At 45.1% G+C, this 27,709-nt stretch overlaps 1 protein-coding gene across 2 annotated transcripts; it reads right to left on the bottom strand.

Annotated features, from left to right (window-relative positions):
• Window positions 1-246: 246 nt before the first annotated feature.
• Window positions 247-26,687, bottom strand: sik3 (SIK family kinase 3). Of its 2 annotated transcripts, XM_039670010.2 has the most exons (25): window positions 26,401-26,687; window positions 19,667-19,783; window positions 19,497-19,560; window positions 18,570-18,731; window positions 17,734-17,858; window positions 16,738-16,861; window positions 16,534-16,652; window positions 15,573-15,683; window positions 15,362-15,484; window positions 14,745-14,816; window positions 14,543-14,652; window positions 14,304-14,454; window positions 11,095-11,247; window positions 10,270-10,343; window positions 9,606-9,728; window positions 6,012-6,153; window positions 5,686-5,805; window positions 5,533-5,594; window positions 5,356-5,465; window positions 5,025-5,283; window positions 3,068-3,702; window positions 2,865-2,983; window positions 2,658-2,787; window positions 2,454-2,578; window positions 247-2,259 (listed from the first exon to the last, which is right to left on the bottom strand). In XM_039670010.2, exons 1-24 carry the CDS (start codon window positions 26,629-26,631, stop codon window positions 2,463-2,465), a joined length of 3,552 nt encoding a protein of 1,183 aa, XP_039525944.1. In that variant the 5' UTR covers window positions 26,632-26,687; the 3' UTR covers window positions 247-2,259; window positions 2,454-2,462. The 2 variants fall into 2 exon arrangements, with proteins under 2 accessions (XP_039525944.1, XP_039525945.1); XM_039670011.2 differs by lacking the exon at window positions 9,606-9,728.
• Between the last annotated feature and the right edge of the window lie 1,022 nt (window positions 26,688-27,709).

The raw sequence follows: 27,709 nt of genomic DNA, 5'->3' as shown, positions 1-27,709 counted from the left end.
TTCAGCTCAATTTTGATTCACTTCAGATCAAAGTTCGTCAATAATTAATGACTTCAAACAGCAGCTGGACAAAAGCTCAATTCATTGTGTCATCTGTTCATAACATCGATAAAGGGCGACAGCTGGCATTAGTGTAAACGCTCTCTTTCAGGTCCTGTGCCGCCATATTGAAGAGATTACGACACGGTGACGGTGTTTCGATCGGGATCTTCAGTAACACACTCTCAAAGAACACAGCACACACACTTATGTCATATTCATTTCTTTATTTATATATATTTATTATTTCTCTCAGTTTTGTTTGGAATTGTTTTTAACCTTTGCTGTTGCACTTTAGTATTTTTTCCAAAAACATAAAGCCAAAAAAAAAAAAAAGAGAGAGAAGAAACTGACAGATTTAGAAAGGAAAATAGGGCGGAGCATAACATGATTAACAGATGGAGGATGAGGAGGGTCATGGTTCTCTTCATCACCATCATCGACACAAACTCGCACACAGACGGGTGATTGTCTGATACACACGCCCGTCTCGTCCTGATCATGTGACCGTTATTGGTTTGGTCAGACCGAAGACGAAACGGCGGCAGAAGTCGATCGATCTCAGCGACATTTCTACTGAAGCTTGTTTCCGCCACAGGATAAAAAAAGGCTAATTTGCGATTATTATTTTTTTAGTTTATACCTTATGATTGTAAGAAGCAAATAATAATAATAATAATATTCAGACTTTTTATGGAATTGCATCTACTTTATTCTCGCAATTCTGACTTTACTGACACGTTTATATACCTATGTTCTGACTTTTTTCGTAGAATTGTGAGAAAAAAATTGAAATTGTGAGTTTATATACATATATTCACTGTTATAGAATTACAATTCTGACTTTTTTTCTCACGATTCTGTTTCTTGCAAGTATGACTTTATTCTAGTGAGATTATAGAACTATATTCTGACTTTTTTGTGGAATTGCGAGAAAAAAAGTTGTGAGTTTATATACATATTCTACGTTTTTGTAGAATTGCAATTTTGACTTTTTTTCTCAGAATTCTAAGTTTCATGCAAGTATGACTTTATTCTCGTGACTTTATAGGTATGTTCTAACTTTTTTCATACAATTGCTAAGAAAGTTTCATAATTGTGAGAAACTCGGATTAGCGAATTTATATACCTATATTGTGACTTTGAGATATAAACTCATAATTGTAAGTAAAAAAAGTCATAATTGTTTGATATAAATTCGTATAAATTGCCTTTTGTTTTTATTCCGTGGCGGAGAGAAGCTTCCATAGAACTGGGCTCTAAACTCTGAGAAAGACGTGAAATGAAGCGTCTGTCTGTCTGTCTGTCTGTACATTTGGCTAAAACATCAACATGACATTAGAACAGAAATAGCAAAATAAACAATATACAAAAGCTTTTCCAACAACATCCACAAAAAAATAACCAATAAAGCTTTGAAAAGGAAATGAAGCTCAAAACATCATCATCATCTATGAGCAGTACATGACCTGTGGAACTACCCACAATGCATCTGTCATAGACATCACACAGACAGACAGACAGATGTATGGAATGAAGGAGGAGAACAAGAAACAGGAAGGAAAAGCAAAAAAACAAAAACTGAAAGTGCAAAAATCACTTTGTGAGGAAACAAACGTTGCTGTTCTCTTGTTGCAACATAGAACGGTTTAATAATAATCATTCTTTTTAATAATGTCATAACCATAAAACGTCTTTTACAGAAAACGAGAACAATAATGAATCATAATTCCTACAGAACATTAGCCATAAAAATGCGTTAAAAATAAAAGAACAGAAGTGAGGAAAGAGCGAGCGAGAGCCGCGGCCCGACCGGAATGATCCGCGACGTCCCACAGGCTTCACGTGAAATACTTTGGGTTTGTGGCGTTTGGTAATGACGTCTCTTCGTGTGTGTGTGTGTGTGTGTGTTTACATAAGACTCTGTGTAAGCCTTGTACATCGGAGCGCGCGGGAGCGCTACTATGGCGACGGTAAGAGGGCGTGGTCGGGTGGGGGAGGGGCGGATGATTATTGGGCCTCAGCAGACAGACGGCACTCGCCCCAGCCAATCAGAGAAACTCCCACGTCCTGACGGCCAATGGCGTCGAAGAGGAAGCCGAGTGCTCCGCCCCCTGCGTGCTGGCCACGCCCACGGCACCCCGACGGACAGACGATGAGGATTTGGCATGACAGCACAACACAGCAGACGGATATGAGCTTTATACAGCAAATACACCCCTGAGAAGACACACACATCACTATATATATTACATATCATATAAAATTATACGTACAAACATAGAAATATGAACAAATGTTAAATTAAGTGTGTAAATTTAGTCTAAAATGGTGACAATCATTCAGCAGTTTTTGCTATATAATACTGCTTTATGCGAGTGTACACACACACACACACACACACACACACACACCTGTGTTCGTTAGACCCCGGCCTGTTCCACGCTGTACTGCAGGTCGGGGGGTTTGTAGCTTAGCAGCATGTCACTGGTGCAGGAGGACGGGTAACAGGAGGCGGGGGGGACATCTGCCTCCACGTCTAAACACACACAACACCATCATCATCATCATCATCGTGGTCAGTGAGTGCGTGAGAGTGTGTGTGTGCGTTCACACACCTGGCCCCTCCCTCTGCTGCAGCTGCTGGCTTCCTGTCAGAGACGATTGGCTGAGGATGTCCGACATGCGGGCGGAGCTTAGCGCCTTCCCAGCCAATAAGCTCATTCCAGACATAGGCTCCGCCTGCTCCTACAAGATCGGGGGTCAAGAGGTCAGCGCTGGACACACACACATACGCACACACACTCACTCACACACACACTCACGTAGGCGTCGTCACAGGTCTGGATGGTGTGATGTCGCTGTAATGCTCCTCGGGGTCTGTGCGAGCCGTAGCCGTTGTGATCTCCTTCCATCGGCCGACAGTCTGAGGCGTCACATGACTCTGACACACAACAGGCCAACAATACATTAGATGGAGAAGCGTGTGTGTGTGTGTGTGTGTGTGAGTGTGTGAGTGATGCGTCACCTCTTGTCGCCGTGGCGCCGCGCATGTAGGCATGTCTATGCGTGGGAGAGGAGTAGGGCGGCGTGCTGCAGAGGGGCGGAGCCAGCATCTCATCACAGGAGGGGGCGGCGGCTTTGGCCAGCAGGCCCTCGTGATAGGCCGGCGCCTCGTCCTCCTCCATGCTCTCCGAGGGAGGGGCGGGGCTTATCTGGAGCAGGTGATGGTAGTGCTGTGTGGGCGGGGCTTGCGGAGGCTCCAAGCTCTCGCCGGATTGGCCCAGCTGCAGCAGCAGCATCTCAGTGGGCGTGGCCGGGGGCGGGGCTGTGCGTGAGTGGCGCTTGAGGAGCGCGGCGAGGTCTTGCGGCGGCAGGCGCGGGTCGGCGTGGCCCGTTAGCGAGTGGCGTGGCGAGAGGAGGCCCTGTAGAGTGGGCGTGACCTGTGGCGGCCGGTACTCTAGCGGCGTGGGCGATAGCAGAGCCTGCTGGAGCGCCGACGGACTCCCGTAACCCTGGTAACCCTCCAGACCCGGCACCTTCAGACACGTGCCCTGCAGGTACGGGTTATAGGTCCCGATCACGCTGCTCATGTTGCCCTCGCCAAACAGGTGCGGGGTAAACTGCTCATACGTGGAAGTGTGGAAGCGACTCAAACTGCGACTGAAACACACACAACGTCTCGTTAGCATAATCACACCCCACATATTTTGTATGGGAGGAGTCTGGTCTGATCTGACTCCACCCCTTTGACTAAAGTCAACATGAAACAATGACAATAATGTGATGCTTCAGAGCAAATTACAAATTGCAAGAAAAACTTGAAATTGTGAGAAAAAAACGTTTATACACATATATTCTAACCATTGATGGAGCAATTGTCGATGATGATTTCATGTTGACTTTAAAACACTGTAGCTAATGTTCATCTAAGATCAGCACTGTCAACACTAGTGAAGTCTAGTCAACGAGGCGCCTCATAGGCCCAGAGAGCACGACACAGAAGCACATGATCTACTGCTAGTATGAGCTCACCAGCGCCGACTTGAGTACCTCACACGCCGGCGTCAGTCTCGTCTGGGAGCGTCTCAATATTTACACACATCGTTTCCACAACAGTGTCCAAAAGAATCATTGAAATAATCTTAAACATGCTTTAAAACCTCTGGTGCTTTTCGCTCAAAAATGCTACATTTGGTTTTATTTTTTACTTCATCGGAATGGAACGAAACTTGCTAAAGGTTTCGGCACTTGCTGTGTGAACACACACATAAATCCTGGCCATGATCCGAACAGGTTTAATGGTCCTGATAACAACAGTTTCTCGCGTCAGAAACGCATTGAGAGTTTCCTCTAGTGGAAGCGTTTGGAACTGCAGCCGAACACACACTCTCTGAACGCTCGTTTACTGAGAGATCGGCTCACACGCGGAACACACACTCGTGTAGAGTTATGTTTTTGATTTTATTACAGTTGTAGAGTAAAACACGTTTTTAAAAATATATATTTTACATACAAATTGAAAATAGTATTTTTGCACATTTTCCATAACAACACAATTTTGTAAAACTTCTTTCACGTCAGCAATAATCTGCCGAGTGTGGTGTGTGTGACGAGATCAGACTTCAGTCTGAGGCGTTCCAGATTCTCCAGTTTAAGATGGACATTTAATTTTCAGCTCAAAAAGTGAATAAATGGATCATAAATACAGCGTAAATATAATTACCTGCCATAAAATCCCCTAAAATACAAAATATTAAATAAAAAAAACATTATCAAACTAAACTACAGTACATTCTTTCATTGAAATAAAAAAAATGACACGTGAAAAACACCAGAGGGAACAAACATACACAGCACTGATTCAAAACCAGCAGAACGTCGAATCAAAGCCTTTTTAACAATCAAAAATAAAGGACGAACAAATGAACCAAACACACAGATGGCGGAGTGTGTGTGTGTGTGTGTGTGTCCGCTCGCGTCACCTGTGTGTTTCCGCGTTATCAGCGCTCAGCTGTTTCCCCAGAACTCTGTGACACGGGGTCGCTAGGAAACCCTGGCGCTGAGCTCCGCCCCCGAGCTCCACCTCCTGCACCTGAATGGTCACCTGCTGCTGGCGGGCGGAGCCTGACGATAACGGAGGCTGCTGATTGGCCATGCGTGGGAGGCTGGTGGGGGGAGGGCTGGCGCTGGGAGACTGGTAGAGGGCGGAGCCATGCTGAAACTGAACTGCAGAAGCTCCGCCTGTGGGAGGAGTTTAACACATCAATGTCACTGTGTGAATCGCTTAACCGAGGCTGCTGATTGGACACTGACCGTGAGCCTGCATCATCCCCTGACTGCCCGGCGGAGGACTCTGATTGGCTGGTCTGAAGAGGTGGTTGTTAGGATGCGTAGGTGGAGGACTGGAGGGCTGAATACGCAATCTGAGAGAGAGAACACGATGAAGATGTGTGTGTGTGTGTGTGAGAGAGAGTGTGTGTGTGTGTTTACCTCTGTAGCTGGTATGTGAGGTGACTGCTGGGCTGGTTTTCTCCGTGTCCCAAAGACAGGGCCTGTAAACAGGAAGTCATTAAGGCCAAATCCCTTTATACTTACACTCGGGAATGTGTGTGTGTGTGTGTGTGTGTGTGTGTGAGGTTAGACCTGTATCTGCTGGTGTAGGATCTGCTGCTCTTGCTGGTAAAGGATGTGCTGTTGCTGTGTGTGTTCCATCATCCGCTCATCCTGCGCCGCTGCGTACATCTTCTGCAGCTGCTCACACTCCTGCACACACACACACACACACCAATGTTTTTACATCAATAAATGAAAATTAAAGAACACACAAGGTTTTATTGTGTCATTTCATGTTATTTGCATTTCTGTTCTTGAGTTTTATCATGAAAATAAAAACACTAAGGAATCGGTCATGCTCAAAATGTGTGTGTGTGTGTGTGTGTGTGTGTGTGTGTGTGTGTGTGTGTGTGTACCTGTTTGAGCTGGCGGATCAGGCTGTTGTTCTCCATCTGGGTCTTGAAGGCCTGGATGGTTGCGGCTCCATCAGAGAAGCGGCGCACCGGAGAGAAGCGCTCCATCGGCAGGTGAAGAGTGTTGCAGTCTTTATACGACGACCTGAAACACACACACACACACACACAAGCGTTCTGCGTTTATAAGGTGTGTGTGAGCACGTGGTGGTGAGGGCTCTAACACATCAATTAACTCAGAGTGTGCCGCTTCAGCTCCAGCTAACACACACACACACACACACACACACACACACACACACACACACACACACGTGCTCTAGAGCGACACAGTGATTAAAGGGACAGACACACCGTTGCCCATGATTTACTCTCCCTCAACTCATCCTAGTGTGTGTGTGTGTGTGTGTGTGTGTGACACTCTTCTGTCAGACCAACACAATCAGTTATATTAGAAGTGTGCTGACTCTTCCAAGCTTTATAATCACAGTGAATGACTGTCATAAAAGTGCATCCATCCATGAAAAACTTTTAGTAGTAAACTTTTAAACTTTTATTAACTTTTATTATTATGCACTTTTATGATGGACAGATGCACTTTTATGACGGACAGATGCACTTTTATGATGGACAGATGCACTTTTATGATGGACAGATGCACTTTTATGATGGATAGATGCACTTTTATGATGGACAGATGCACTTTTATGATGATAGATGCACTTTTATGATGGACAGATGCACTTTTATGATGGACAGATGCACTTTTATGATGGATAGATGCACTTTTATGATGATAGATGCACTTTTATGATGGACAGATGCACTTTTATGATGGACAGATGCACTTTTATGATGATAGATGCACTTTTATGATGGACAGATGCACTTTTATGATGGACAGATGCACTTTTATGATGGACAGATGCACTTTTATGATGGACAGATGCACTTTTATGATGGACGGATGCACTTTTATGATGGACGGATGCACTTTTATGACGGACAGATGCACTTTTATGATGGATAGATGCACTTTTATGATGGACAGATGCACTTTTATGATGGACAGATGCACTTTTATGATGGACAGATGCACTTTTATGATGGACAGATGCACTTTTATGATGGACGGATGCACTTTTATGATGGACGGATGCACTTTTATGACGGACGCACTTTTATGACGGACAGATGCACTTTTATGATGGACAGATGCAATTTTATGATGGACAGATGCACTTTTATGATGGATAGATGCACTTTTATGATGGACAGATGCACTTTTATGATGGATAGATGCACTTTTATGATGGACAGATGCACTTTTATGATGGACAGATGCACTTTTATGATGGATAGATGCACTTTTATGATGGATAGATGCACTTTTATGATGGACAGATGCACTTTTATGATGGATAGATGCACTTTTATGACGGACAGATGCACTTTTATGATGGATAGATGCACTTTTATGATGGACAGATGCACTTTTATGATGGACAGATGCACTTTTATGATGGATAGATGCACTTTTATGATGGATAGATGCACTTTTATGATGGATAGATGCACTTTTATGATGGACAGATGCACTTTTATGATGGATAGATGCACTTTTATGATGGATAGATGCACTTTTATGATGGACAGATGCACTTTTATGATGGATAGATGCACTTTTATGACGGACAGATGCACTTTTATGATGGATAGATGCACTTTTATGATGGACAGATGCACTTTTATGATGGATGGATGCACTTTTATGATGGACGGATGCACTTTTATGATGGACAGATGCACTTTTATGATGGACAGATGCACTTTTATGATGGATAGATGCACTTTTATGATGGATGGATGCACTTTTATGATGGATGGATGCACTTTTATGATGGACAGATGCACTTTTATGATGGACAGATGCACTTTTATGATGGACAGATGCACTTTTATGATGGATGGATGCACTTTTATGATGGACGGATGCACTTTTATGATGGACAGATGCACTTTTATGATGGAGAGATGCACTTTTATGATTGATAGATGCACTTTTATGATGGACAGATGCACTTTTATGATGGACAGATGCACTTTTATGATGGATAGATGCACTTTTATGACGGACAGATGCACTTTTATGATGGACAGATGCACTTTTATGACGGACAGATGTACTTTTATGATGGATAGATGCACTTTTATGATGGACAGATGCACTTTTATGATGGATGGATGCACTTTTATGATGGACGGATGCACTTTTATGATGGACAGATGCACTTTTATGATGGACAGCTGCACTTTTATGATGGACAGATGCACTTTTATGATGGACAGATGCACTTTTATGAAGGACAGATGCACTTTTATGATGAATAGATGCACTTTTATGATGGATAGATGCACTTTTATGATGGACAGATGCACTTTTATGACACAGTCATTCATTGTCATTATAAAGCTTGGAAGAGTCAGCACATTTTCTAATATAACTCTGATTGTGTTGGTCTGACAGAAGAGTGACACACACACACTAGGATGAGTTGAGGGAGAGTAAATCATGAGTAAATTCTCATTTCTGAGTGAGCTGTGGCCTGTCATCATCATCATCATCATCATCATCAGTTGTGCTCAGATGGACCACTACGCCTCAGCATGTGGAACGAACATCAACACAACACTCACAAACACCCGACGGAAACACGTCACAGATCTGACATGTGGCTCAGCAGCAGCCGACCAATCACGTTCATGCGTTTCGTACAGTGATCGCAAGTCTGTCCTGCAGTTCCTCTATGGACACGACTGCAGACAGGTCAAAGGTCAGAGCTAAACTCACGAGAGTCACCATGTGCTCACTCATCTAAACACTTCCTCTTCATCCTGACGCTTCTGTGACCTCACTTCCTCTGCAGACAGGAAGTCAGCAGGATCTGAGTTCAGAGCAGCGTTTTCAATTACAGCTGCAGTTCAACTTTAGCGGCTATTAATTAAAATATATTTATTACATTTTATTACATTATCAACCCTCATCTTTCCCTCGCGGGTCGAAATGACCCAAGCCCTAGAATTATACTTTTTGCTATTTTTTGGGCCAGAAAGCTGTTAAATTTTTTAAAGCAAAGTACATTCTTTATATTTTTACTAATTTAATTTATAAGCCTTTTAAATCAGCTCTCCATATCTTACACTGGGAGTCTGTGAGCGCTTGTGGAATAATAATAACTCATGATATTTCATGCCTCTCGATGGGCGTATAGCTCTACATGAGCAGAGGACACGATTCAGTTACACACGCAGACATTATACAATCATTATCGGGACAGTTTGAGCAATCTCTTACTGCCTCAAAAACTGCTGTTAACTTTACCATTTATTTTGCATTTCTGTGTGTGTGAGGATGAGTGTGTGTGTGTGTGTGTGTGTGTGTGCATGAGCATGTGAGTGTATGTGTGTGTTTGTGTGTGCGCATTTGTGTGCAAGTGTCTATGTGTGTGTGTGAGCATATAAGTGTATAAGTGTGTAAATATGTTTGTGTGTGCGTGAGTGTGTAAGTGTATATGTGTGTGTGTGTGTGTCCCTCACCGGCAGTGTTGTTCGGGGGTCCAGCCCCTCTGCCGGGCTCTCTGTGTGTCCGAGAGCTCGCTGGTCATGTGACAGGGACCCGTGCCGTGTGTCGTGTGCCGCTTGGAACTGTTCGCCAGATACCTGGACCACAGGAATCAGGATCAGGCTCTGATTGGCTGCCGCCAGCCTCTGACGGGCCACTCATCCAATCGGCACAGGCTCAGAGCGGCTCCGCTCTGCCTTTTAGCCGCTCATGTTTGCAAAGCGATTAGACAGAAGCAAAGCCACAGAACGGAAACTTGCCATCCACTGACACAAGAGGTCAGAGGTCACTTTAGACTCGGGAAAATTTAGAGGCGGTTTAAAAAGTGATGCTAATGGACAGAGAGAGAGAGAGAGAGAGAGAGAGAGAGAGAGAGAGAGAGAGAGAGAGAGACTAAAGCACTGAAAGTTCACGGCTTCACAAGACCACGGCTCCCAGCGCAGCAGAAGCTCACACACACACACACTCACACACACACACACACACACTCACTCAAGCAAACACACACCACCAAAGAATGCCGCGCTCCAACACACTCTTCAAACACCTGTGTGTGTCTGAATGGGAGTGTGTGTTGGAGTTGGTTTAGGAAACACAAGCGTCTGCATGCACACACGCACACACACACACACACTGTACCTCTGAACTGCCTCCGGATCCGGTTCAGCATCAGATCCCTCCTCGTCGACTGGAGGCACGGCCGGAACTGGATGCTAAAACACACACACACACACATCAGGACTCAAAATCTGCTTCATTTAAGAGCGAGAGAGTCAGGGCTCTATGTTGCACCCGGCGCAAATGACTTCATACACAAGTCTAAAGTGAGTGTTGTTCATAATGCTATTTTAAAAAGTTCCTTGCACTTCGTTCTTGATATTTGTGTTTTAGAGAGTTAAAACAGGGCCCTGAGTAGTGCACCAGTGCAGCTCTTAAAGTGACAGAACTATTATTCCCTCCGTCTCTATAATACACTAATCACACAGCAGAACACACACTCGCTCTTCACTGAATAACCTCTGTAACTATATCTCTAATGTAGATTTGACTCATAAACTGCAGTGTTATTCTACATTTGATCACAGTTTCTGAACCTGAAGATCTTAAACACTGTTTTCAAGCGCATCTTTGTTCAGTTGCGATTGCTCTTGTTTAATAACTGAGTGTTTGTTGTGTGTAATAATGCTGAAGTGTGTATTTGTTGGGCTAGGGTGTGTTTAAACCTCAGGCTAATGCTGTGTGTGTGTGTGTGTGTGTGTGTTCTTCAGCTGATGATGTTCAGCTTCTGCAATAACACTAAATGTAAATTATAGGTTGTTATTTTTTTTGACTTTATTGGAATTGTAATTAGAAATCGATAAACAGAACTAAACTCAGAATCGCTACATACAATGGAAACCCAATGATGCGATGCACATCGATATACAGATGCAGCTTGATGTGTGATTGCGATGTGTGTCTCACCGGGCTGGTGACTAGCGGCGACTGACCGCGCGGCCTCTTCAACAGCTGCTGTGCGTGAAGCTGAATGTTAGCGCCACCATCAGACGCCCGGCGGCCCAGCGGACCCATCCCGTTCAGCAGCTGAAGAGTCGGAGGCTGCAGCAGAGACTGCTCCTATACACACACACACACACACACACACACACACACACACAGAGGAACGTCACATCAGCATCACTGGAGCTCCCCAAGAATGTGAGTGAGTGACTGTGAGAGTGAGTGAGTGAGTGAGTGAGTGAGTGAGTGAGTCAGTGAGTATATGAGTGAGTGAGTCAGTGAGTGAGTGAGTGAGTGAGTCAGTGAGTGAGTGAGTGAGTGAGTGAGTGAGTCAGTGAGTGAGTGAGTGAGTGAGTCAGTGAGTGAGTGAGTGAGTGAGTCAGTGAGTGAGTGAGTGAGTGAGTGAGTGAGTGAGTGAGTCAGTGAGTGAGTGAGTGAGTGAGTCAGTGAGTGAGTGAGTGAGTCAGTGAGTGAGTGAGTGAGTGAGTGAGTGAGTGAGTGAGTGAGTCAGTGAGTGAGTGAGTGAGTGAGTGAGTGAGTCAGTGAGTGAGTGAGTGAGTGAGTGAGTGAGTGAGTGAGTGAGTGAGTCAGTGAGTGAGTGAGTGAGTGAGTGAGTGAGTGAGTCAGTGAGTGAGTGACTGAGTGAGTGAGTGAGTCAGTGAGTGAGTGAGTCAGTGAGTGAGTGAGTGAGTGAGTCAGTGAGTGAGTGAGTGAGTGAGTGAGTGAGTGAGTGAGTGAGTCAGTGAGTATATGAGTGAGTGAGTCAGTGAGTGAGTGAGTGAGTGAGTCAGTGAGTGAGTGAGTGAGTGAGTGAGTGAGTCAGTGAGTGAGTGAGTGAGTGAGTCAGTGAGTGAGTGAGTGAGTGAGTCAGTGAGTGAGTGAGTGAGTGAGTGAGTGAGTGAGTCAGTGAGTGAGTGAGTGAGTGAGTCAGTGAGTGAGTGAGTGAGTCAGTGAGTGAGTGAGTGAGTGAGTGAGTGAGTGAGTGAGTGAGTCAGTGAGTGAGTGAGTGAGTGAGTGAGTGAGTCAGTGAGTGAGTGAGTGAGTGAGTGAGTGAGTGAGTCAGTGAGTGAGTGAGTGAGTGAGTCAGTGAGTGAGTGACTGAGTGAGTGAGTGAGTCAGTGAGTGAGTGAGTCAGTGAGTGAGTGAGTGAGTGAGTCAGTGAGTGAGTGAGTGAGTGAGTGAGTGAGTGAGTCAGTGAGTGAGTGAGTGAGTGAGTGAGTGAGTGAGTCAGTGAGTGAGTGAGTGAGTGAGTGAGTGAGTCAGTGAGTGAGTGAGTGAGTGAGTGAGTCAGTGAGTCAGTGAGTGAGTGAGTCAGTGAGTGAGTGAGTGAGTGAGTCAGTGAGTGAGTGAGTGAGTGAGTGAGTGAGTGAGTGAGTGAGTCAGTGAGTGAGTGAGTGAGTGAGTCAGTGAGTGAGTGAGTGAGTGAGTCAGTGAGTGAGTGAGTGAGTCAGTGAGTGAGTGAGTGAGTGAGTGAGTGAGTCAGTGAGTGAGTGAGTGAGTCAGTGAGTGAGTGAGTCAGTGAGTGAGTGAGTGAGTCAGTGAGTGAGTGAGTGAGTCAGTGAGTGAGTGAGTGAGTCAGTGAGTGAGTGAGTCAGTGAGTGAGTGAGTGAGTCAGTGAGTGAGTGAGTGAGTGAGTCAGTGAGTGAGTCAGTGAGTGAGTGAGTGAGTCAGTGAGTGAGTGAGTGAGTCAGTGAGTGAGTGAGTGAGTGAGTGAGTGAGTCAGTGAGTGAGTGAGTGAGTCAGTGAGTGAGTGAGTGAGTCAGTGAGTGAGTGAGTGAGTGAGTGAGTCAGTGAGTGAGTCAGTGAGTCAGCGAGTGAGTCAGTGAGTGAGTGAGTGAGTCAGTGAGTGAGTGAGTGAGTGAGTGAGTGAGGGAGTCAGTGAGTCAGTGAGTGAGTGAGTGAGTGAGTCAGTGAGGGAGTCAGTGAGTGAGTGAGTGAGTGAGTCAGTGAGGGAGTCAGTGAGTCAGTGAGTGAGTCAGTGAGTGAGTGAGTGAGTGAGTCAGTGAGGGAGTCAGTGAGTCAGTGAGTGAGTGAGTGAGTGAGTCAGTGAGGGAGTCAGTGAGTGAGTCAGTGAGTGAGTGAGGGAGTGGGTGCTTCTCAATATCCCTCCTCGTCTCCTCGCTCCTCCGTCCTCCCTCCTATGACCCGGAAACCGATCGTGCTCAGCCATCTTGAAGGACATCTCAATTCTCTAATTGCACCGTGAGGAGTCGAGGATCGAGGAGATAGGAGGCTTCCTGAGGAGTCATAAGCGAGGATACACAGGTGCATCCTACGCGGAACTGTTATATTGACTAAACGTGACGCACGTGTCAATTCTCCTCCCCCTTCACATCGGTCACAATCATTTTAATTTATACTTTACCTTTGCAGTTTATATAAACCACACATCTCAGATATTTCAACAGTATAGCCTATCTTTATTATTATTTATTATGAATTTATTAAATAACCAAACTTCAACATCATTAGGGCAGATCCTTTTAGCGCTGCTGATGACACTGTGGAGTGACGCTTGAGTGATCAAGAATTCCAATGTATATAAAAAAGCTTTTATTCGATTCCTCTGTCCTCCTTTCCTTTCCTCGCTTCCTTCCCTCGCGTCCTACAGGGGGTGGAGCTGAGATGCAAGGAAAGGAAGCAAGGGAAGGAAACGAGGATGCACAAATAAGAAATGAGAAGCACCCAGTGAGTCAGTGAGTGAGTGAGGGAGTGAGTGAGTCAGTGAGTCAGTGAGTGAGTCAGTGAGTCAGCGAGTGAGTCAGTGAGTGAGTGAGTGAGTGAGTGAGTCAGTGAGTGAGTGAGGGAGTGAGTCAGTGAGTGAGTGAGTGAGTCAGTGAGTGAGTCAGTGAGTCAGCGAGTGAGTCAGTGAGTGAGTGAGTGAGTGAGTGAGTCAGTGAGTGAGTGAGGGAGTGAGTCAGTGAGTGAGTGAGTGAGTCAGTGAGTGAGTCAGTGAGTCAGCGAGTGAGTCAGTGAGTGAGTGAGTGAGTGAGTGAGTGAGTCAGTGAGTGAGTGAGGGAGTGAGTGAGTCAGTGAGTGAGTCAGTGAGTCAGCGAGTGAGTCAGTGAGTGAGTGAGTGAGTGAGTGAGTGAGTCAGTGAGTGAGTGAGGGAGTGTGAGAGAGAGTGAGTGAGTCAGTGAGTTTGAGTGAGTAAGTGTGTGTGTGTGTTGTACCTTGTACTCGAGCTGCTGTGTGGGTTGCATGTTCTGGGTGGGCATCAGATGCATCTGTGCCATTGTGGGCACCAGCTGAGGGAAGGGCGGCTGAGGGGCCACACGAGGAAACCCAGGGGCCAGTTTCTGAAGATCCTCCTGAATCTCCGCCCTAAGACACACACACACACACACACCATCAGTACACTGGGAAGGGCTTTAGTTAGGTGAGAGGGGCTTGTTGTGGTGAGGTGAAGTACCTAGGGTCAGGAACTCCTACAGTGTGGCGTCTCATGGACAAGTATCGGGCCATCGCCTCTGGACTGGGCTCTTCTCCCTCATCACTGTCCAGAGCCATCGGCCCGTCCGTCTGAAACACACACATGATGATCCATCCTGACACTCATCAACAGTAAATGAGTGTACACTGCTTTATTCTGACCGAATGTGACTGACGCTCACCTCAACGATCTGATTCTCTGGGTTGATGAGCTGGACCTGCGGTACCGTCATACTGACGGCGTTACTCAGATCCTGTGGGACCGACACACAGTCACAGTGGAAGCAGATCTTATCAAATAAACACATTTTCCCACAATCCCATTCCATAGCCTTTTAAAGGTGACATATGCTAAACATCTGTCCTTTTACGTATCCGTATTTCCGTATAGCATTAAGTGCTGTAATCGGGGGCTTCTACCGACCCAGAACACGTGACCTTTCTCTGCAAGCTTGTCAAATAATAAGCCGATCAGATTTCACTCCCCTTCTGACGTATGAAGAGGATCTGATAATATTACAGGCCCGTAATCTGCATGTTTACACACACCAGCCGACATTTGGTTTCGCGAGCGCCAACAGAGACAGCAGAAGATCCAGCAAAGCCTGAAACGGTTCTGTGGTTGAGCACAGACGACACTGAACACTATCGAGCAGAATATGCCACCTTTAATATCATCAGTGATTCTCCAGAAGAGCTGGACGCTCCGCTTTCATACTATATGCAAATAAGGCACCCTGAAGCTCATGCATATTCCCCTCATTAGGGATCAAAGGTTGCTAACGGCAACGGCACACACCTGCAGCGGGTAGAGGGGGCGGGGCGTGGGCGGAGCCATGCACAGGTTCTTGTGCCGCTTCAGCTTGTCAGACAGCAGACTGTAGGTGGCGCTGTAGTGATCATACGCATCCGTGTGCAGAGACTGCGATCGACACGCAACACAATCAATGTTTCAGAACACTTCATGAGACGTGCCATGCCGTGTGTGTGTGTGTGTGTGTGTGTGTCACCTGTAAGGTCCGCTCACGGTCGAAGCCCATATCGGACATGGCCATTAGCACTTGCTCGTTAATTAACTCTGTTTCTCTCTCCACCTTCACCTGCTCACATTCTGCTATCAGCTACAGACACACGAAGAAATGAACACATCGTTAGGCAAAACATTTAAAGGGTTAGTTCACCCAAAAATGAAAATTCTGTCAGTATTTACTCACCCTCATGTTGTTCAACCCCGTAAGACCTTCGTTCATCTTCGCAACACAAATTAAGATATTTAAGATATTAAGATCACTCCTGTATACTAGTCCATAGGCTTCTTGAGGGAATGACTCGAAAAGTCATTAAAGACATCGTTAAAATAGTCCAAGTGACTACAGGGGCTCAATCTTAACTTTATCAAACGACGAGAACACAAAAACAACAAAAATAACGACTTTATTTCAACTATTGGTTTATTTCTCCCTCTGCGCGAGTCAGGTTACTAGTTTAATAGCGTAAGCTTCTGTTATTGTACGTCACACGCATCACACACACATGACCAGCGTCGGCCAATAGTGAGCCTTCGTGTGACGTAGCTTTACGCAATCACACTACGTTAACTGGCTACAGGCTCATGGAGAAGGAAGTGAATAGTTGAAATAAAGTCCTTATTTTTGTTTGTTTTTGCGCACAAAAGTGTTGATAAAGTTAAAATTGAGCCCCTGTAGTCACTTGGACTATTTTAACGATGTCTTTAATAACTTTTCGAGGACAGCAAGTGTCATTCCCTCAAGAAGCCTATGGACTAGTATGCAGGAGCGATCTTAATATCTTAAATATCTTAATTTGTGTTGTGAAGATGAACGAAGGTCTTACGGGGTTGAACAACATGAGGGTGAGGAAATACTGACAGAATTTTCATTTTTGGGTGAACTAACCCTTTAACACAGTTTGATCATCGTGTGTGTGTGTGTGTGTGTGTGTGTGACTGACCCTGTCAAACTCCGGGTCCGGGTCTCCTTGTCTCATCCACTTGTTCTTGCAGATCTGCTCCATTGAAAGCCGTCGACTGGGTTCCAGAATCAACATGTGTCTGATCAGATACTCACAGTCTGAAACACACACACACACGCAGTCTGTCAGTCGTGTGACGCGGCTCGAGTGTGTGAATGAGTGACTGTGTGTGTGTGTGAGTACCTGTGGACATGAAGAACGGGATCCGGAATTTCCCGCTGAGGACTCGAGCGCGCAGGTTCTGTAAAGTGCTTCCATCGAACGGCAGCGCGCCACAAACCAGGACATACAACACCACACCCAAACTCTACAGAGAGAGAGAGAGAGAGAGAGAGTGTGTCAGAGAGAGAACACATCTAATGTCTCAGCTGATAAAGACATGAAAAGGATCAGGTATATATGGACTGGATATGGATTTGGAGCAAAAATTGATTGGCAGGCCTGTAGGCGGTCCTTCACTGTTTATGGCTTTCCTGAGGTAAATGTGACATCATTGTTCTCCAGCTGTTGACGCTTGAAACGCTGATTGATTAAATTTAGTCTTAAGAACTGGTTTAATCAACTAGCTGTTAAGCAAGAGGTTATCATTCCTAATTTATGGATTCAAAATTAGACCAATGCACTTTTTTACATTATATTGGCAATAGTTTTGGGACGTCTGCTTTTACACGTACATAAACTCTAAACATCCCCCGTCCACCAAACAACCCCAACCATAACAATTACGGCCCCACGCTTGAGTTCAGTGAGCGACCCATTCTTTCACAGATGTGTGTAGAAATGTTTGTATGTCTAGTCAAGTATATTTATATGGCGCTTTTCACAATATAGATTGCATTAATGCAGCTTCACAGTATCCATCAAAACATAACAACCATTTTCTTTTCTAAGTGGAAAAACATCCACGTTTGGTAGAGCTGATGGGTTAATTAACTTGAACTGAGTAATCCACAGGCAGCAGTGCTTGATTTATACACCTGTGGCCATGGAAGTGACTGGAACACCTGAACTCAAAGATTTGGAGGGGTGTCCCAATACTTTAGCAAATATAGTGTATGGAAATAACATTACAGTTTGGACCAGTCTTGAAAAAAAAAATTGATTTTGATCTTTTTAGACCGGACTAAGCTGTTTATGCAACCGACTGTTAGTGGGGTCAGAGACAGACGCTGGTTTTACCCATATGTCCACTTTTGGTCCGTCATACTCCTTTCCCTCGAAGAGTTCGGGCGCCGCATACGGAGGACTGCCACACCACGTCTTTAGCAGCTGTCCTCGAGAAAACAGATTACTGAAGCCGAAATCTGGAGGATAGAGAGACCGACGGGTCAAAAACACTCTAAAAACACACAGACACTCACTCACTGACTAAATGACTCACAGACTAACTGACTCACACACTCACTCACTCGTTTGCTCCGATCACTCGATGACTCACTCGCTGACTCACTCACTCGCTCGTTTGTTCCGATCACTCACTGACTGACTCACTGACTCACTCACTCACTCACTCACTCACTCACTCACTGACTCAATCAATCACTCAATCAATCACTCACTCACTGACCCACTCACTCACTTACTGACTGACTCACTGACTGACCCACTCACTCACCGACTCACTCACTCACTGACTCATTTACTCACTGACCCACTCACTCACTGACTCACTCACTCACCCACTCACTCACTCACTTACTCACTCACTCACCGACTCACTTACTCACTTACTCACTCACTCACTCACTCACTCAGTGACTCACTTACTCACTCACCCACTCTCTCACTGACCCACTCACTCACTCACTGACTCACTCACTCACTGACTCACTCACTCACTCACTCACTGACTCACTCACTCACTCACTCACTGACTCACTCACCCACTCTCTCACTGACCCACTCACTCACTCACTGACTCACTCACTCACTGACTCACTCACTCACTGACCCACTCACTCACTCACTGACTCACTCACTCACTGACTCACTCACTCAGTGACTCACTGACTCACCTGCGATCTTGATGTTCAGGTTGTGGTCGAGCAGCAGGTTCTCTGCCTTCAGGTCTCTGTGGACGATGTTCCTGCAATGGCAGAAGTAAACCGCGGCTACGATCTGCTTGAACTTCCGCCGCGCGTCTTTCTCCGCCATGCGCCCGTGAGCCACCAGATGATCTGAGGAACACCGAACACAAACTAGCACTAGCTCTGTTGTGACGTGTGCATCATTGATTCTAATATTTAACAATAACATAAAAGGTCTTTAAACTTGTTTTTTTTTCTACTTCCTTTGTGGTAACTGTATTCTCAGATAACTAGTATTAAACGTTTTTTCTTTGATTCATGTCAATTAGTGTTTGCTTGTTCCCATCTGTTTTGTCTGTTATAAGCAGATGGCCTTGTATCTGTTTGTCTGCTATTTATATTGCATTGTGAAGCGACCTTGACCAACGCACTATTTAAATTTTTTCTATTAAATATATATTATTAAAAACACATTTTACTCTAAAACTGAGAAAATCAAAGCCATAACTCTACACGAGTGTGTGATCCAAATGTGAGCCGATCTCTCAGTAAACGAGCGTTCAGAGAGTGTGTGTTCGGCTGCAGTTCCAAACGCTTCCACTAGAGGAAACTCTCAATGCGTTTCTGACGCGAGAAACTGTTGTTATCAGGACCATTAAACCTGTTCGGATCATGGCCAGGATTTATGCGTGTGTTGAAAGTGCCGAAACACAAGTTTCATACCATTAAAAAAAAATATATATATATATATATATATACAGTATATATATATAATGTTTTGATGAAAATGACCGAAGAGCGCCAGAGGGTTAAGTTTGTATAGGTAATTTTTACGCCTATGCTCAAATAGTGGGGTGAAAGTTCATAACGCATTACAGAACAAATCAATGAATGGATCTGATCATTTTGACTCACCGAAGATCTCTCCTCCACTGGCGTACTCCGTCACCAGATAGATCAATCGCTCCGTCTCCATCACCTGATAAAACACACACACACACACACACACTGAGTCGCATTCAACCATATGCAAACCAACAGAAGCCTTAACCAATCAGCTGCGAGCATGAGGAGGGAGGCAGGACCTGGTAGAGGCGGATGATGTGAGGGTGTCTCAGCATCTTCATGATCTGAACTTCTCGAAAGATTTTCTTCAGGTTCTCATCGTCCAGCTGAGTCTTGTCAACAATCTTTATCGCAACCTAGAACACACACACACACACACACAACTTTGGTGTCAGCATCATCACAAACATGCAGTGCATTAGCATAAAGATAGGCCGTTTACGGTTGCCAAGCGACAGGATGATCAAAGAGCCTCTATGAATGAGTGGCGGCGCATGATTGATATGAACTGAATACACGCGCGTGAACGGACGACAAAAACTATCCATTCATTTCTTCACGTCAATTAGACATGACATTTCGAAGTAGAAAAACTGTATTAATAATATATTATAATAAAATAGTATTTTACTGACACACACAGAGTCTCTCTCTCTCTCTCTCGCGCGCTCACTCACATCATTTATTAATACATCATGTTAGCACACTTCTCTTCAAAAGTTTCAGGTCGTTTATTTTTCTTTTACATTAATAGGCCGACTACAGAGGTGACAGTAAAGTTATTTATAATGTTACAAGAGATTCTATTTCACATAAATGTTGTTCTTTGAACTTTTCATTCATCAAATAGTCCAAAAAAACTAAATATATCAGTTTCCACACAAATCTAAAGCAGCTCAACTGTGTTCAACACTGATAATAATCATAACTGTGTGTTGATCATCAGATCCTCATATTAGAGTGATTTCTGAAGGGTCATGTGACACTGAAGACTGGAGTAATGATGATAAATTCAGGAATAAATTACACTTTACTGTATATTCACATAGACAACAGATGATTTACACTGGAGGAATATTACACTGTTTTTTTAATCAAATAATTGCAGCTTTGGCGTAGTCGGCGGGACTTCTGTCAGAAACATCTCCCCGATCTCAGACGCGTGCGCACCAGTGTTAGTTATGATACTGCTCTAACTGTAATAAAGAGATTAATCTGCATTATGAATCATGAGAATCACACAAACACAAATGCCTGGATGCATTACAGTAACGAGATGGAGATTAAGTCTGAATCCGTAAGAGTAATTGAATATAATTTCATATTTTCCTTTTCCCACTGAAATGTGAGCAGCTCATATTCACAATGATAAAAAGAGCTCGACCGACGAGAGAGAATCAAGAATCATGACGAAAGCACTTTAACTGAGCATCATACACACAAACAGCTGAGCAAGCATGACATCATCACACTCACACACACACACACCTGCTCTCTGACATCAGAGAGTGAGTGTGTGTGTGTGTGTGAGAGAGAGATATATAGAGAGAGTTTGTGTGTGAGAGAGAGAGATAGAGAGAGTGTGTGTGTGTGTGTGTGTGTGTAGGTGAGAGAGATAGGCATTCAGATGAGAGCAAGTCTTAGCATGTTAATTGGCTTATGAAGTTGAGCGCCTGACCATGTCTCCATCTTACAAACACACACACACACACACACACACACACACACTGAGTGCTAGAAGAGATGGACGACTATCAGAACAAAGTCTGATGCTTATCTGAAGACATGCTAAACCAGGTCACTTCTGGTGTGTGTGTGTGTGTGTGTGTGTGTGTGTGTGTGTGTGTGTGTGTGTGTGTGTGTGTGTGTGCCATGTAGGGCAGGTCGAACTGAAATCACATCTAAGATCTGTGAACTGGCACTGACACAAACTCATCATTCAAGCTGATTTACTTCCACAAGCTGGCCGCTTCACACACTCATATTTCTGTGTGAACAACAGTCGCTATTGTTATTAACTATTACAGGTTATGATTGATTACTTTATTATTCAAGGTTAAAATTATCATCTGAATTGAGCAGAACCATGTACATTGCACATTAAGCATTTTTTAATGTCAAAATTTCAATGCTATACTTATGTTTTGTCTTTACTCAAATCGTTTGTGTTGTTGTTGAAAAATATACGTTTAAATATTGGCTTTCATTAAGACGGATTACCTCAATCTCGCATTGAATGCTGAAGAACATGCCTGATCTTTGAACCCTTTGAGCTCTGATGAGCTTATGTGACCTCCTCAGATGTTGACTGTAGTTCAAGCTCAAGCTCGTTCATTAGTCATACACACATGACTACACGGCAGCAGTCTAAGCAGTGATGCCCAGACTTCTCTCTGCCTCCAGACCCTTCCTCCAGCGTTACATAGTCAGGAGACATAGTCCCTGCAGCGTGTCCTAGTGTTCCCCGGGGTCTCCTCCCAGTGGGGCGTCCCCGAAACACTCCCCGGGAACAGATGCCCGAGCCCCCTCAGCTGACCCCTCTCGATGTGGAGGAGCAGCGGCTCTTCTCTGAGCTCCTCCCGAGTGACCGAGCTCCTCACCCTATCTCTAAGGCATAGGTCATCAACCCTGTGGAGAAAGCTCATTTCGCCTGCCTGGATCTGGGATCTTTCGGTCATGACCCAAATCTCATGACCATAGGTGAGAGTAGGAACGTAGATTGACCGGTAAACCGAGAGCTCCTTCTTCACCACAACAGACCGGTACATCGACCGCATTACTGCAGAAGCTGCACCGATCCGTCTGTCAATCTCCCGTTCCATCCTTCCCTCACTCGTGAACAAAACCCAGAGATACTTAAACTCCTCCACTTGAGGAAGGATCTCTCCTCCAACCTGAAGTGGGCAAGCCACCCTTCTCCAACTGAGGACCATGGCCCCGCAAAGAGCAGAGACGAAATCGTGTGGTCCCCAAACCGGACACCCTCCGGCCCCTGGCTGTGCCTAGAAATTCTGTCCATAAAAATCATAACCAGAACCGGCGACAAAGGGCAGCCCTGCCGAAGTCCAACATGCACTTATCGCCGGCAATGCGAATCAAGCTCCTGCTTCGGTCATACAGGGATCGGACATCCCTTAGCAAAGGACCCCGGACCCCATATTCCCGGAGCACCCTCCACAGGCCGCCTCGGGGGACACAGTCGAATGCCTTCTCCAAATCCACAAAGTGGATTGGTTGGGCAAACTCCCATGAACCCTCCAGCACCCTGTAGAGAGTATAGAGTTGGTCCAGTGTTCCCCGACCGGGACAAAAACCGCACTGTTCCTCCTGAATCCGAGGTTCCACTATCGGCCGTATTCTCCTCTCCAGTCCCCTGGCATAGACTTTCCCAGGGAGGCTGAGAAGTGTGATCCCCTGTAGTTGGAACACACCCTCCGGTCCCCCTTCTTAAAAAGAGGAACCACCACCCCGGTCTGCCATCCCAGAGGCACTGTCCCCGACCGCCACACGATGCTGCAGAGGCGTGTCAGCCACGACAGCCCCACAGCATCCAGAGACTTGAGGTATTCAGGGCGGATCTCATCCACCCCCGGAGCCTTGCCACGAGGAGTTTCTTGACTACCTCGGTGACCTCAGCTAGGGTGATGGACGAGTCCTAAGCCTCTGCTTCCTCAATGGAAGATGCGACTAGGGATTGAGGAGGTCCTCGAAGTATTCCTTCCACCATCCGAAGACATCCCCAGTCGAGGTCAACAGCCGCCCACCCCTACTGTAAACAGCATTGGTAGGGACTGCTTCCCTCTCCTCGAGGCCAGCCGATAGTCCTTCTCCATGGCCTCACCGAACTCCTCCCAGGCCCAAGTTTTTGCCTCTGCCTCAGGAGTCCCATAAGCCCCTTCTTCAGCTTGATGGTCCTTTACTTCTGTAAATTTCCATTTAACGTAATATTCCACAATATTATTGATCAATTATATGAGAACTGAACTGAGCTGGACGATGACTTCACGCTTTTCTCCAGAACGGCTATATGAACTAAATCAGGGGTGCCTGTCCGGCACAGCTCACCTCCAACCCAAATCAAACACACCTGCCTTTCATTTTCCAGCGATCCTGAATAACTTAATTAGTTGCTTCAGGTGTGTTTGATTAGAGTTGGAGATGAACTGTCCATCGGCAGGGCCAGGGTTGGGCACACTTGAACTAAATTAATAAATTTAAAGCTGACTCGAGTTGACAATTTATAGAGGGGGAAAATTTTGATAATTTTTTTACAGTTAAGTATATATGCAAAACAAATATAGGTCTATGTTTGGTGAATGTGATGTTTTTGATCTCATATTCATGCGTTTTAAAACACTGATAGACAAACGGGTCGGCACGTATGGTTGGGTTGCGGAGAGTTCAGGTTACGGAGAGTTTGTGAGTTATAACGGAAATCATTATGAACATCAGCTATGCTAATTATTTCCCATCTGCCTTTCTGCTGTTATCTCGGGACGCTTGTCCCGAGAAAAATGGCGTTCGTCAGGTCCAGTTTTGTGTCCAGCCTCTCACGGGGATTTCGGATGCCCCAACGCCTGTGATGAGACGACTCAACGCCTGCGATATGTTATGGCGCCGTTTGATTCATAAACAATATTTATATTTAATATTTATATTTAAACAATATGAATGTAAGCCAGAGGAGAACTGGCCCCCGACTGAGCCTGGGTTCTCCCAAGGTTTTTTCTCCATCCAATCTGATGGAGTTTGGTTCCTTGCCACTGTCGCCTTGCTTTTGGCTTGCTTTGAGCTTGCTCAGTTGGGGTTATTTAGTGTTTAGCAATGTTGTTGATCTGTGTTGTGCTACTTTCATGCTATCAGTGTGAAGCTGCTTTGATACAATCTGTATTGTGAAAAGCGCTATATAAATAAATGTGACTTGACTTGATTGATGAATTATATGAGACATGATTCATTTCATCATTCCTTCTGATGCTCATCATATGTATGTTGCTGTAACTAGTAGTTCACACATTACACGCACACTACACACACATTAAATTACATTCTAAACCTAAAGTCAACTGATGGCTAACTATTTTAAAGCAGAAATTAAATTGACTAAATGAAAAATGAAAATAAACCAAAACAAAAGCACAAATGTTGTCTTGTATAAGGGAAGAACACAACTTTGTGTAATATCATTTGAACGCAGTAAATGATATTACACTAATGAGCTATTCCGACTTCACTGCTAGTGCTCTCATAACCATGATGAGTTACACTGAGCATTGTAAAACTACACTTCATTTGTATTCTAGCAAAACATATTTTAGCATGATTTAGTCAGTTGTCGCACTCCTACTCTGCCCGTCTGGGGCTCGCTGACTGACTGAAGTCTACAGGACACGAGTAAACAGATGTAAACAATGCCTGATGTTCCCAGAGTTCAGCTCACCGCTTGTGTGCGTGTCCCTTTAAATGCAAATGAGCGGTTACTCCGCCCCCTTTCAAGAAGAGGGTGGGGCATCAAGATCTCATGCAACAACCCAACAGGACAATCTCTCTCCGTTTATCATCCACACACACACACACACACACACACACACACACACACACACACACACACACACTTCATCTGTACTACACAACTAAAGAAGCTACAAAAGTGAATATTTCAGCTGATGGTGCTTTAGCTCTCCCTAACACACACTCTTTGTGCGTCTCACACACACCGCACGGCCAGGCTAATGTGATTAGCAGCGCTAGTGTGTCCAACTGCGCGAAACTCGTCAGATACACGACGACACGAACCGGACGAAGATAACGTGTGAGAGTGTGTGGTCGAATCTCACGGGCCGCGAGCTGTAATCCCACTGACACCGAATACACAGTGCAACACACACACACACTCATTAACCATCACACACACACACACACACAACAGCAACAAAAAGGAATCAGTTTCTGACATTCATGCATAAATACAGCTGTGTGTGTGTGTGTGTGTGAGAGAGAGAGTGTGTGTGTGTTTCAGGAGGGTGTGTGTGTGTGTCTGAGAGAGTGTGTGTGTTTTAGGAGGGTGTGTGTGTGTGTCTGAGAGAGTGTGTGTGTGTGTGTGTGTGTGTGTATGTGTGTTTCAGGTGTGTGTGACAGAGAGATTGTGTTTGTGTTTCAGGAGAGAGTGTGAGTGTGTGAGTGTGTGTGTGTGTGTGTATCTGGATGTCATACAGTGGATTGCCTCCGTCAGTGTTAAGAGGAGTTAAAGGGAATCCTGGAGCTGACCTGCAGTGATCCGGGCAAACCAGGACACACACACACACACACACACACACACACACGAGTGAAGCGCACAGCTGCCCACATGACACCTACACTGTACAAACACACACAGATGAACAAAGATCAACACAAAACACACACAGACGAGTGTGTGAGGATGATGAAGTCGGTTCTGATTGTTATGATCACATCAAATACAATATCAATATCGAACACTGCAGAACACACACTTCAGAAGTGCTGAGCATCACCAGAACACACACACACACACACACACATGCAATGAACAAATAATCAATAAATTGTAAATAAATATTTAATATCGCTCTCTCTCTCTCTCTCTCTCCCACAACAGCATCAGTGCTGCAATAAGACAACATGAATTACAGTTCACAACCCACATATATATATATATATATATATATATACACACACATACTGACATATCTACACACTCTAATAACACACACTGTCATACTGTCTCACATACGCAATCTACACACACACACACACATATACACACACACGTACACAATCCATACGTAACAGACACATCTACACACAATTTTCACAGAGCGCGCGCACGGGCGCGAGCGCAGGCCGCATCTCTCTCTTTCTCTGTGTGTGTTCGGCGTCTCCGCAGGCCAGCGCGCGCGTCAGTGCGTGTATCGCGCCGCGGGGCGTCTTAACGCGTTAACGCGTCCCTCACCTTTGCTTTGGTGATCATGTGCGTGGCGAGTTTGACCACAGCGAAGTTGCCCTTCCCGATGGTGCGCTCCATCTCGTAGTATCCGACGCGCACGGCGGGCGGGCGACTGACGCTCGCGTTCGGGTGGTGTATGGGGGCATTGGGCTGCGCTCGCTCGCGGCTCGGGTTGGGGTTCGGGTTCGGGTTGGGGTTCGGGAGCCCGGCGGCGGGCCCGCTCGACACGGCCGCCATCTTCTGCCCTCTCTGCGGGAACAACAAGCGAGGACGCGCAGCGCGCTCCCCGGACACGCCCCCGCCGTGCGTCACGACGCGAGCTCCGCCCCTTTCCGCAGCGCGCTCTCATGGATGTCGCCGTGGCAACCGATAGCGTAACAATGACTTCATTGCCCGCGCGAGCGCGTGTGTGTCTCGGTCGCCTTGGCGACGGGACGTGTACGCGCCTGCGTGTTTGGTTTATTATATTCCTCAGATCTCTCGCTGTCTAATGCTCGAATACGCTGAGGAAACTATTGCCATGACAACAAGAATTTCCCTGCATACACCCCCCCCCCCTCCAACCGGAAACGCGCTCGGAGACAGGAATGTGGGAACCGTGAATGCGCAACTCCTCATGCACGAGCCTTAGAGCATGCGTATCTATCTATCTATCTATCTATCTATCTATCTATCTATCTATCTATCTATCTATCTATCTATCTATCTATCTATCTATCTATCTATCTATCTATCTATCTATCTATCAATCTATCTATCTATCTGTCTGTCTATCTATCTATCTATCTATCTATCAATCTATCTATCTATCTGTCTGTCTGTCTATCTATCTATTCTATCACAGTTGTGGTAAATTTGTAGTAGCCTATAGATGTTCAAGCCATTATTATAATAACTTTGATGATCTCAGTTGGAATGACCCCACAGGTTTTAACATTTTGTTACATATCATGTAAAAAAAGGAGACCCAATGCAACTCTATTATATATTTAACTTATATAATAGAGTTGCATATAAATAATACAATTCATTTATTAATACCATCAAGTTACAGTAGTGGGTTTTTTTTGGCAGTATCAATTTTAACAATACATTTTCTGTGTGAACTAACATTTATGATCATAAGTCATCAACAAGAGCCAGGATTTAGCGCACAAACAATAATAATAAATGAGATCCAATCATAACCAATCAATAACCGATCATATCCAATCATAATTATGGTATTATAGGTTAACCTATCATATCCGATCATATCAAATCAATAATGATCATATCCTGTCATTAGCCCCCCTCAGACGCCCCGCTGCATCTT

This window comes from Pimephales promelas, chromosome 16 (assembly GCF_988280905.1).
Source record: "Pimephales promelas chromosome 16, fPimPro1.hap1.1, whole genome shotgun sequence".
NCBI classification, from domain to species: domain Eukaryota; kingdom Metazoa; phylum Chordata; class Actinopteri; order Cypriniformes; family Leuciscidae; genus Pimephales; species Pimephales promelas.
This window is presented reverse-complemented; position numbering and strand designations above follow the sequence as displayed.

Excerpts from the sequence above, each read along its gene's own strand:
- sik3 (XM_039670010.2), bottom strand. The coding sequence starts at position 26,631 with ATGGCGGCCGTGTCGAGCGGGCCCGCCGCCGGGCTCCCGAACCCCAAC. Across the intron at positions 15,485-15,572 it reads ACCGTGAGCGGACCTTACAG|TCTCTGCACACGGATGCGTA; the intron begins GTGACACACACA and ends TGTCGATCGCAG. Across the intron at positions 5,284-5,355 it reads GGGGATGATGCAGGCTCACG|GCGGAGCTTCTGCAGTTCAG; the intron begins GTCAGTGTCCAA and ends CTCCTCCCACAG.